Source organism: Rhinichthys klamathensis, unplaced genomic scaffold (assembly GCF_029890125.1).
Source record: "Rhinichthys klamathensis goyatoka isolate OS25496 unplaced genomic scaffold, OSU_Roscu_1.1 h1tg000491l_1, whole genome shotgun sequence".
NCBI lineage: Eukaryota > Metazoa > Chordata > Actinopteri > Cypriniformes > Leuciscidae > Rhinichthys > Rhinichthys klamathensis.
Genome location: NW_026606977.1, coordinates 383,489 through 394,927, shown reverse-complemented (window position 1 = coordinate 394,927; position 11,439 = coordinate 383,489). Strand labels below are relative to the sequence as shown.

General features: G+C 36.1%; 3 protein-coding genes across 5 annotated transcripts; 1 reads left to right on the top strand and 2 right to left on the bottom strand.

Moving 5' to 3' along the window:
• Positions 1-18: 18 nt before the first annotated feature.
• Positions 19-3,725, top strand: LOC130072503 (thiosulfate sulfurtransferase/rhodanese-like domain-containing protein 2). Its single transcript, XM_056237633.1, has 9 exons — positions 19-342; positions 769-1,058; positions 1,142-1,250; positions 1,343-1,465; positions 1,876-1,981; positions 2,602-2,717; positions 2,789-2,947; positions 3,031-3,169; positions 3,239-3,725. The coding sequence occupies exons 1-9, from the start codon at positions 229-231 to the stop codon at positions 3,469-3,471; spliced, it is 1,389 nt and encodes a 462-aa protein (XP_056093608.1). The 5' UTR covers positions 19-228; the 3' UTR covers positions 3,472-3,725.
• Positions 3,609-5,587, bottom strand: atp6v0e1 (ATPase H+ transporting V0 subunit e1). 3 transcript variants are annotated; one of them, XM_056237635.1, is made up of 4 exons: positions 5,359-5,587; positions 4,872-4,919; positions 4,313-4,402; positions 3,609-3,984 (listed from the first exon to the last, which is right to left on the bottom strand). In XM_056237635.1, exons 1-4 carry the CDS (start codon positions 5,460-5,462, stop codon positions 3,981-3,983), a joined length of 246 nt encoding a protein of 81 aa, XP_056093610.1. In that variant the 5' UTR covers positions 5,463-5,587; the 3' UTR covers positions 3,609-3,980. The 3 variants fall into 3 exon arrangements, with proteins under 3 accessions (XP_056093610.1, XP_056093609.1, XP_056093611.1); XM_056237634.1 differs by having other exon boundaries at positions 4,283-4,402; positions 5,359-5,586; XM_056237636.1 differs by having other exon boundaries at positions 3,609-3,980; positions 4,283-4,402; positions 5,359-5,586.
• An 880-nt stretch (positions 5,588-6,467) lies between these two features.
• Positions 6,468-9,662, bottom strand: rpl26 (ribosomal protein L26). Its single transcript, XM_056237654.1, has 4 exons — positions 9,578-9,662; positions 8,721-8,893; positions 8,460-8,600; positions 6,468-6,636 (listed from the first exon to the last, which is right to left on the bottom strand). Exons 2-4 carry the CDS (start codon positions 8,886-8,888, stop codon positions 6,508-6,510), a joined length of 438 nt encoding a protein of 145 aa, XP_056093629.1. The 5' UTR covers positions 8,889-8,893; positions 9,578-9,662; the 3' UTR covers positions 6,468-6,507.
• Positions 9,663-11,439: the final 1,777 nt, after the last annotated feature.

The window sequence follows — 11,439 nt, the reverse complement described above, 5'->3', positions numbered from 1 at the left end:
TGAATGCACGTTTAGTTTTCTTGTGTGTTCAGTTTTATTAACCTGTCAGTAGTATTTACAATCGGTCAAGGGCTAACGACATAAATAGCACGAAAAGAGGTTGAAAATGCGTTATATGAGACATTTTAGCATGACGTTATGTTTTTAAAAATAACAGGACAGTAAATGTTAATGGGTGATTTTTTCATATAAACAATCATTGGACGACAAATTAATATCACAATTATAATGGCAAATGTGCTTGTTGATTTGGATGTTGAGAGTTTTGCTCCAGAAGTCCATAAAGAAGACAAACCTGACTTTTCATCAACAAGGAAACTGTACTCTTATGTCAAGAAAAGGGTGAGTGTAGTGATCATTTAAAGTTATACTTTTATAACTGATATTATGACGATTGCTGTGTTTAAAGGGATAGTTCACCCAAAAATTCAAATTCTGTCATCATTTACTCACCCTCAAGTTGTTCCAAACAAAGATTTATTTCTTCTTCTGAACACAAAAGAAGATATTTTGAAACATGTCGGTAACCAAAAAGTTGATGGACCCCGTCGATTTCCATAGTTTTTTTTTTCATACTATGAAAGTCACTTGGGCCCATCAACTGTTTAATTTTCCATGTTCTTCAAAATGTCTTCATTTGTGTTCAGAAGAATAAAGAAATTCATACAGGTTTGAAACAACTTGAGGGTGAGTAAATGATGACAGAATTTTCATTTTTGGGTGAACTATCCCTTTATTATCGGTGCTTTTTTCCTCCATTGTGTTTAGACGTTTGCAGCATTTGTGGCTTCCAAGAAATTTCCTCCAACCTGCGAAAACACCTCACCAGCTCTTTGGCTCTGTTGTGGACAGTCATTCAAAGAGCCAACATCAATCCACAAACATGTTTCCAACAGCCATGCCAGAGAGATTCACCAGCAGACCACTGAGACGCTGGACGTGATGCTTCGGCAGGCTCACAGCGAGGACTCGATGGAAGAGTCCATTAATGACGAATCAACAGATGTCTCATCCTGGATCCCTGATACAAGCCATGTTCAAGAGGATGACCTTATCAAGTAGGTGCATTGCATAATCCTGATATATTCTGCTCTGCTTATGTGAAGATTGATGGTTTTAATGGAGTTCATCTGTTCTATAGGGGTCCAGGTGAAGTTCTGCTGTATTACTGCTACTGCCGTTTAAATGATCCTCAGATGATTTGTCAGTGGCAGAAAGAGCTTTGTTCAAAATTTCACATGACAGGCAAGGTAAATAACCACGAGTCACTTATAAAATCCATACAATAGCTTTATTGCAACATGTGTGTCTCATTTAAGTGATTGAGATTGTTCTTCCACAGGTACGAGTAGCTACAGAGGGTATCAATGGTACAGTTGGTGGAACCAAAACCGCCACTAATCTTTACGTCAAGGCAATGCTGTCACATCCATCTTTCAAAATAATGCAAGTACAGGATTTCAAGGTAAAGCAATTGCCACTGTCCAGAATAACAGTGATAAGGTGCACAAAAGAGACAAACTGAATCTAAACAATGCTCATAATCTGAGATTGTGGGGTTTCCATTATAAGATAATGTGGTTTAGAATAATGTCTTGCTCAAGAGGTTCAAACCAGCTTAACTTTTAAAACTCCTTTTAAAGTTGTATCTGTTTTTCACTAGATATATAATGGTGACATATTTGTTTGCTCTTTATTTCATTCAATAGAGGATATAGAGCATGATATACTTAGTTGAACAAACTTTAAATTTTATTAGGACCTCTAGTAAAGGGAACTGTTAATTATTTTCGATTTTAAGTGGGCTGGGATGAGATCTGAAGTGTCTAAAAAGCATCTAAAATCACCTATGCACATCATTGACTTTTCCGGCAGAAAAGTGTAGGAGGTGCAGAGTGTTTTTCTGATCTGAAGGTTGGTGTTTACAAAGAAATTGTCCCTATGGGTGTAGATCCCGATATCATCTCCTACAGATTGGCTGGTAAGACTTACAACTGGCTTGATACATAGAACAGTTGTGTATTCAATGTGTCTTTCTTAAAAATATGCATAAATCTGTAATTCTGTTGTATTTATTCTGCCATTCATAAGTTTGGAGTCAGTAAGATTTTTTTTTTAAAGAAATTAATTAATACTTTTATTCAGCAAGAATGCATGAAATTGATCAAAAGTGACAGTTGAGACATTTATAATGTTACAAAAGATTTCTATTTTAAGGAAATGCTGTTTTGAACTCTGTCTATTCATCAAAAAATCGTGAAACAATTATCAAGGTTTCTACAAAAATATTAAAAAGCACTGCTGTTTTTAATATTGATGATAACAAGAAATGTTTCTTGAGAATCAAATCAGCATATTATAATGATTTCTGAAAGATCATGTGACACTAAGTAATGAGTAATGATGCTGAAAATTCAGCTTTGCATCACAGGAATAAATTACATTTTAACAATATTACCGTTTACTGTATTTCTAATCAAATAAATGCAGCCTTGCTGAGCAAAAAATACTACTTTCAAAAATATGAAAAAATCGTGCTGACTTTTGAACGGTAGCGTGTACTCCTCTCTTGTATTTATGCAAATGTTGTACTTCACAAAGGAATACACTTGGAACCAGAGGAATTTCACAAAGAAGTGAAGGCGTTTGTGGAGAATCAGTCCTCCATTAGTGATACGATCCTGCTGGACTGCAGAAACTTCTATGAGAGCAAAATTGTAAGTAGTTTAAAAGTCAATAATATCAGAACTTTGTCCACGTTACATTTAACAGTTCAGTCTGTTCTCAGGGTCAGTTCGATCAGTGTTTGGCCCCCGACATCCGGAAATTCAGCTACTTCCCAGACTACGTGGAAAAGAATTTGGATCTCTTTCGGGACAAAAAGGTTCTGATGTACTGTACAGGGGGCATCCGCTGTGAACGGGGCTCGGCCTATCTCAGATCAAAAGTGAGTCTGAATGCGGGGGGAAAAAAGACTAAACATGCACATCCCTGTAATGGCATCCTCAATCATGAATGTTATTTCTTTAGAACATATGCAAGGAGGTTTACCAGCTGAAGGGAGGCATTCACAAATACCTTGAGCAGTTCCCCGACGGCTTCTACCGCGGTAAACTCTTTGTGTTTGATGAACGTTATGCCATCGCATTCAATGAGGACATCATCTCAGGTGTGTACTTTAAAAAAAAAACGTTATATATCTAGTGACAAACTTAACGTTTACTTCTCCTTTCCCCAGAGTGCAGATATTGCAGTTGCCCGTGGGATCGATATCAGCTTTGCTCCACAGACTTCTGCTGTCAGCTGGTGCTGTCGTGTGCCACCTGTAGAGAGAGAGGGCTGACGGCCTGCTGTCCTGTATGCCAAGCCAAAGAGCAAAACCACAGTGACGTCTCCTCTGATGGGCTTCCTCGTCGAGAGGAGTGCGAATGCACAATGTCACGACCCAGAATCCCCAAAGATACACTATGACAAACTCGATGAGTTGAAAATCATCTCAGATGGCCTTTAACTGTGTGATTTTTAAGAAATCTAATCATGCTTTTTTAATAACTTGAAACTGTTGTACCAATTCAGTATTGCTTTTAAAACTGGACGCAATGCAAATCTTCAATTTTTCTGCATTCTTAATTTTATTTGACATTCAAAAATCATACATATATAAATGGGACGGGTTAATTTGTCCAACAGTAATCGGGTCATTCAACTCAAACTATACACAGACAGTCGATGTATATGTACACAGAGACAAAAAAAACAAACATAAGATTTAATTGCATATTATTTCCTTGAACATTAGATCAAATAAATAAAAAAGAAACACCACAAACAGTCATATGGTAGTCATTCTTTGAGTAAGAGAACAGCATGTAAAGCTTCAAATCACAAGGAGTTTTCCTGATGGTGAGATGTCTCCGTTTTGGCAATGTACAAGCTTCCGACATCTGCAAATGGTTAAACGGCAAACTATTTAACCTGTCCTAACTGAAAGAAAACAAGTTGATTAAAAGATTGAATTCCACATCTGGCAATAAAAGCATAATGAGAGATTTATAAGCAGTAGGCCGGTCATTTTTGAGTATAACAAGGGGGTTTACAGAAATTACCACACACAAAAATAAAAATAGGAACTTTTTATACCCCGTGTGAACAAAGTCAGTAAGTTTTAGTCTAGCATTTTAGGTGAAAAAGAAAAACCTCTCTGGGCCAAAATGACTGGAACTGAGGGTTTATTGATTTACAAAATAAAAGATGTAAGTGCATTTTCAGGATGATTGCTAACCTGCTTTGTAAAAGAACCATTGGACCCTACCCCCAGTGGTAGTAGAGGTACCAGATGGTATCGTTGCTCAGTACTGGTCCAAACAACGGATTCAGCTGTGATAGAATAGCAATCAGCCAGCTGAAATTAAACCAAAAGTACAAAGTGAACAATATGGCAGTCATATGAAAATACTGCCAAGAGAGACTGGATTTAGGAACAAATGTGTGGCAGCAAAAAAGTAGTATGCACTGCCCCCTAGTGGCTGTTAGATAACAAACACTATCATATTTCTTCAAAATAATAAATAATTCACATTAAACATGCACAGTGCCGAGTGTATAAGCTTATTTAATACATCATACATTTGTAAAATACTATTTACACTTATTTGTAAGTTTATTATATTAAACTGGAGGAAACTGCACATTGGCCTGGATGTGTTGTAGTTCTTTTCTAATCAATACTGGCGTTGCCCGAAGGCTGTAATTGACTTTCAACTGAAACGGAACAGAACAATCTTTATTTTATTACATTAAACAGCAGCTATTCTCAAGTCTCTCTAGACATGTAAGTTATAACAAAGACAATTTGAAGGCAATGTACTTACAAAAGGTAGCAACAGACTGCAGTTAGTACCAGCATCGTCACAATGACTCTAAAGAGCAAAATACAGATATTAAACACTTATTAAAAATACTGTGAATAAACTTAAATGTGTAAAATAGTTTTTTTTTCTTTATATCAGCCTCGTCACTTGGCACGGTCACATGATCCAGTCATACATATCTTCACGTTAAAAAACTAAAATATTTCTCAACATATTGAATGTTCATATGTACTAAATACATTATTTGAATTGAATGTATTTCCTACAGCCATGCAAGTCAAATCACAAACTTTATTTTATTCTGACGCTCACTTGGGTTTCGTAAAGTAAAAACGAATAATGATCAACTGTATTGTTTACGAAAATTTTTTTTAGTTTGCCAGGTTTTTAACATTTCAAATATATCGCTAAATAGATAGAGGTTAATACAGATGATGTAGTACAGAAAACTTTCGGTTTAGGTAACGTTAATGCTAATGTTGCTCACCCTCGATTCGGTCCTTTAGGAATAAACCAGGGAATAACTCCACCAATAAGACCCCAAAACACGGTCATAACTGACACTGCTATCGCAAACGATGTAGCCGCCATTATATTTCTTTTTAGGTCGAGTTTATTGACTTATTTTCTATAAAATAAACTTCGTAGACTCCACAGCGCTCGCGCACTCCACTGCTGTGTGGACGTCGATGGTCATGTGACTCGTCGGGCCCTGAAGGGAACAGACATATGACTGATGTCTCACCTCTTCCTCTGCACTCGGATCACACTAAATATATACATCCTTCTTTTGATACTATCATACTACAGATGTTTTGGTGATACACAATGTGCATTTTGTAGGGTATGTGCCGTGCATATGTTTAATTAACTCGTCACACTACACTCAACCTTTAACCGGTATGAATTATTTAAAATGTCATCCGCTGACTTCTTGCATTGTTAAAACAAATTAGTGCAGCTCTGTGAAACAGGCTTATTATACTTAACTAAAACTTTAAAAACATTTCGTTACTTGAAATAAATTAACGTTAACTGAAGTAAAATATATAACTTTCAGCTAGTTGCCAATGCAACAATACTCAATTTCATATAGTTTTACTTGCACTAAAATAATTAAAACTGAACTTAATAAAAACAACAAAATAGTTCAAACATTTTAGTGGAAAAATTAAAACAAAATTGATTCTACCCAAATAGTTACTATAAAGACTTCCAAGACAATTTAATGCCTGGAAATTAACATTTTAAAATTCCCATATATTTCCATATAAACAGCAATGGGAACCCATTTACTATATATTATACAGCTTCTGCTCGCCATGACAAAAAGACAGTGACCAAACCCATCAGTTAAACAAGTGGTCAAACAGGAAGTATAAGTAGTTCCCTGTGTCTTGCCTATCTGTGAAGCAGTTTAAAAGTTTCCCTACTTTCGTCTCATTTTTGTTAAGAAACCAGCTATTGCTCAAACTGTGATTTTCTGTTGTTATTTTTAAATGAAAACACTAGGTTGAGCTTAAATCCAAATTCTTTCACTTCAAGTTCAATTTATACCGAACCCAACACTTTTATATAAAAGAAAAGCACAGAATGTCAGGTTTTACAGTCTTTTATTGTTAGCAAAAAAATCATTTCACTCCTGCATTTTCTCGATGGTTTCCTCCTTGTATTTGCCCTTCTCCTTATTGTCCTGTCGGGACTTGGCCTTGCGCTCAAGAATCTTCTTGCGATCCTTGTCAAGCTTTAGCCTGGTGATCACCACCTGAAGAACAAAAAGATTGATTCATTTTGTGAACATTTCCATCAACATAAAACAGCACGAAATATCCAAAATTTAACCAATTGATCATAAATTAATGCATATGTCAGTTTTGACACACAAAAAAAACAGCATTTAATTGTTGTCCTCAAGGTGGGCTTTTATTAAAACTTGACTGTCTATGCTGTAGAATAGCTTTTTTTCCTTCCCCAAATGCAGTGCTACTTGACTATCAGAAAAAGTGACGTGGCATATTTTTCCAAAAAGGTAGGAAAAATGCAACAACCATAATGCACTGGACATGATACGACTATCTATGAGTGAGCGGGGATACAAAAATGCAAAAGTATGATCTGTAGTTTTTACAAAAGCCCTAGAGCAGTCAAAAGAACTTTTGATAAGAATCAAATGTGGAATTAAACAGGAAGAGTACACAATGTTTATTAGATACATTACTTGCATTGTAACAATACAAAGCTAGTTGAAAATCAGCAGTTACCCTTTAAGTAACTAATTCTACTACAAGTAAATGAAATGCGATTCTGTAAGCTTATGCATTGGCAGATTGGTGACAACTCAAGCGGAACGATCAGATGCTTCATTTCTCATAAACGAGTAACCCCTGATGAGATGCATAATTTGGACATTGAAATGTCTAACAGAGCACTTGTTAAAACATCAGACAGTAGCTCTAGGAAATGAAGTAATATTCAAGTCAGTGTCTGTTCATTAATACTGGACAAATGTCAGAAATGTGTAGTCAATTTATGAGTGACAATTGTTACTCAAATTCACCAGAACACAGCTTGTTTTGATGCAATAAAACTAGTTCCACACCTCATCTGTGATTGTTAAATGGCTGAACACATTTTTGCATGCTGTTTATATAATGCAGATTAGTAATGGGGTATGTGTACTGCAAATTTTTGCCAAGTATTTATTTGTTTTATCACTAACGACATGTATCAAATGCACAGTTATAATTGATGATATAAATATATCTTAGATTCAATATTTTTATAGATTTGTGGCATTGGCTGATAACCAGATTGCCCAATTGCATAAATGTGGTCAAATTTACATTTGCTTGATGAAATTCAGTCATTTCAATTGAAATAAAAAAAAAAAAAAAAAAAAAGCCCACAGATTGCTCATTTTCAAGTTGGTCATGTCAAATCGCCACGTTGTCCGATAGAAAGCTGTTTGGCTTGAAAGTGACTTTTGTATGAGCAGCGGTTCAGGCATCCCAACACTGACAATGGACCATTTTGGCAAATTTTTGCCAGACTATTGTATGACACTCGCTTGCCTAATGCCTGCTACAATCCTATTAGATCATTACACTGTACGGCATGAATAAATTCGGGCAATAAATAAACTTGAGCACGACATGCATGTAGACTGTACGAATATGAAACCCTTTGAATCCTAGGCTACGACCTAAGTTAGTATAGAAGAATAAAATGTCACCGGCATGTGCTAGTGGTAAACAAATAGAGCAAGATGAATCGCACTTCAGCAATTGTAGTTTAAGTGTGCTGAAAAAACAGGTGAATATGGACACGGTCGTGGCTATGGAAAAGAGGCAAACTTGGCATGCCAGTTTTGGAACTTGAGGCGAGTAAAGTTTTAGCGTCATGTCGCACTGATCAATACGACATTTTGTGTTGTATTTTTATTGGCTAGTCAGTAGATGTAGGTCGTAGCAGCAAACACTAATTTAGAATATATCTGCCATCCTGCCCTTTGGATGTTCTACCACTAGTTCTTTTTTCCAATGACACTCTTGTCTTGCATGTAAACAATTATCTGGATATAATACACACCTTGCTGGGGTGGATGCCAACATGGACTGTGGTGCCGTTGGCCTTCTCACGCTGCACACGCTCGATGTAAATGACGTACTTCTTTCTGTAAACCTGGACAACTTTGCCAATCTGCTGGCCTTTGTAGTGTCCCCGGACAACCTGGTGATGAGGGGAAAGAAAGCAAGGAACGTTACAGTAACATACTTAGAAACTAAATGACATTCCAATACATGAGACTGCATTTATATATCAGGCAGAAAAAACGAACGACGTCCTCACCTGGACCTCATCGTCCTTGCGGATGGGCATGGATCTTACGTTGTACTTCTGGCGAAGCTCTTTGGACAGAGGGGAGGACATGATCTTCCTGCGGATGTGTGAAGGGGCATTGAAGTGCCTCTTGCGGTTCTTGCGCCGGGAGGATGTCACAAATTTATTGAGCTTCATGATGGCTGGAAATGGAAGAGGACAATTCAAATTCAACTTCAATTATAAATGGCGTCTACTAAATGAATAAATGTAAACTTATACAATTTATGTGACAAATAAGCCACATTCAAGACAGATATTAAGATAAACAGCATTTGTTTAAGAATTAAACTGACTGTCAAGCATGTCTGTCACTAATTTGGGTTTGTTCAATTCAGTTCAACTCTCTGAACAAATCAGAAATTCTAACACAAAACAATGCACTCGAAGCTTGCGAATTCATGTCTTGATAACACACGGTGTATTTCAACAGCTCATGCTATTGCTATACTGTTATTTCAGCTTGACATGACGCTAAGCATACACGCACAAATCCCTAAATTTCATATTTGTATTGTGCTTCGAGTATTTAAACGCGACACGATTAAAACAGCCTATAACACGCATAAACAGAGAGCATAGCCATGTGTTTTGGGTAAAGTTAAGGTAACGTTATTCACACGGGAGTACAGTGCTCCTATAGTAGCAACTGGCTGAACTTTAGAGGCTAAATCATCTATAATGTTGCACTGCGAGTGTAAAATATCACGGATAAATTGAAAATACTGATATTGTGTAGCGATAATGTGTGTTTTAAACTTTGAGGACATAAAATCCACGAGGATGGCAAAGGATGTTTGAGAAATGCTTTAGCAATCTTGGCTTACCCTGCCGACTTGTCTCTATGGCCGCCGGAAAAGAGACTCTAGAACTACTTCCGTCAGAATTAGTTGTAGCGCAAACCTCGCGAGATCATCATGGACAGAATGGGATTTCAAAGTAGCTACCTGTTTTTTTTTTATGGCAGGGTCACAAACAATACAGACAAATGAATAGCAAAAAACTAGGCTACATTAGAAAGAAAAAAACACCAGATATAAAAGTAGCCTATAAAATATGATGACAGCGCTTTACAGATAAAAGTGGACGTGTTCGCGTTTATCTCTTAGGTGTTGACTCGATTTTTACTGAATAAATCTGATTTACAAAATTAATAAAATAAAATAAAATATATATATATATAAAATAAAAACTCTTAAAATGGATAGGCTATAGTTTAAATTAACAGTCAGTTACTAGTCCTTTTACTTAAATATTTTCGAAGATAATTTGCTAAATAAAAGTGCAAATTCTCAGAGCTCAGCTCATCATGTCCATATAAAAGTATAATTGCCCTCCAGTTTAAGCTGGAATATGGTAGCTGGTTTATTTGGTTCAAGCTGGATATTAGCTGGTCCAAGGTTGTCGTTAGCTGGTGGACCAGCAGTGTCCCAAAAAAAAACAGCTTGGTTACATGTTGCTGATTCAAGATGCTCTACCAGCTAAACCAGCTAATACCATATTCCACAAACACAACTTAAACTGGACTTTCCAGCAGTTAATTGCCAGATAATCTTATCAGATGCAATGAACTGCCAGGCACCAAGGCACTTACACATAAACATTTGCCCCTTGTCATTTTTATTAGTTTTTTAACTTGTCATTTTTATTAGTCATAAAATATTAGTCATATTTTCTTAGCAAAGTAACACATTTTTACAGACTCGTTCAAAATCCGTTCTGATATTTTAAATTTTTTGAATTCCCTCACAGAACCAAGTCAAGATAAAAATCTGCAAACAGCAGAAATATCAATATTTGTATGTTATATCATAGTATTTATTATAGATAAACAGCCATAGTCCAAATGTAAAACATCATAATTTCTTGTAAAGTGTCACAGGTGCTTTAACTTAAACAAAAAATCTATCCCAGGGACTTCTTTTGTCAAAAGGTTATACAGAAGAAGAAAAGAAGGCAAATCTGAGTCACTTCATTTCATTAGAATGATATAATCGTCAGTGAATTTGAAAACAGTTTTTATTCAACACAATATTAAGCACTTGTTTTGGCTTTTATCCAACAAGCCCTTAAAAATAGCAAAACATAGTTTGCCACAAGTGTTCCCTTTGAAACTCCAGGTTTCACTGCCCTGACATGTCACAAGAGCAGGTGTTCTTTTACGCCACTCAATAGAACCCATTGTGAAAATCAATATAGCATTGAATGAGCCAGATCAGGGGAAAACATGGATTGACCAAATCTGTGTCTGCAGACAGTTTCTTTAGGCAGTAGTTTGGTTCCCAGAATGAGTCTAAGGCTCATAAAGCTCTGTCTGGTCGTTTGTTCACTCTGGGACTTAAGAATAAAAAGGGTCTTTTGAGTGCACACGGTTGAATAGACACACGTGAAAACAACAAAGGTACAAAGGTTACAGTGTTCTGTGAAATTGACCAAAATTCTATTGAAAACTCATGCACCTGTAAATTTGTAATCATACACTCTTTTAATTGATTATCTAATGATAGGATCTATCTATCTATCTATCTATCTATCTATCTATCTATCTATCTATCTATCTATCTGTCTATCTGTCTATCTATCTATCTATCTATCTATCTATCTATCTATCTATCTATCTATCTATCTATCTATCTGTCTATCTATCTATCTATCTATCTATCTGTCTATCTATCTATCTATCTATCTA

Bases quoted from the DNA above. Each gene is read 5' to 3' on its own strand.
- atp6v0e1 (XM_056237635.1), bottom strand. From the start codon at position 5,462: ATGGCGGCTACATCGTTTGCGATAGCAGTGTCAGTTATGACCGTGTTT. The intron at 4,920-5,358 runs GTGAGCAACATT...TTTGCTCTTTAG, and splicing joins CCTAAAGGACCGAATCGAGG to AGTCATTGTGACGATGCTGG. The intron at 4,403-4,871 runs GTAAGTACATTG...GTTTAATTTCAG, and splicing joins GCAGTCTGTTGCTACCTTTT to CTGGCTGATTGCTATTCTAT.
- LOC130072503 (XM_056237633.1), top strand. From the start codon at position 229: ATGGCAAATGTGCTTGTTGATTTGGATGTTGAGAGTTTTGCTCCAGAA. The intron at 1,251-1,342 runs GTAAATAACCAC...GTTCTTCCACAG, and splicing joins AATTTCACATGACAGGCAAG to GTACGAGTAGCTACAGAGGG. The intron at 2,948-3,030 runs GTGAGTCTGAAT...TTATTTCTTTAG, and splicing joins CGGCCTATCTCAGATCAAAA to AACATATGCAAGGAGGTTTA.
- rpl26 (XM_056237654.1), bottom strand. From the start codon at position 8,888: ATGAAGCTCAATAAATTTGTGACATCCTCCCGGCGCAAGAACCGCAAG. The intron at 8,601-8,720 runs GTGAGGACGTCG...CCTCATCACCAG, and splicing joins GCAAGGACGATGAGGTCCAG to GTTGTCCGGGGACACTACAA. The intron at 6,637-8,459 runs GTGTGTATTATA...TTTGTTCTTCAG, and splicing joins TTGGCATCCACCCCAGCAAG to GTGGTGATCACCAGGCTAAA.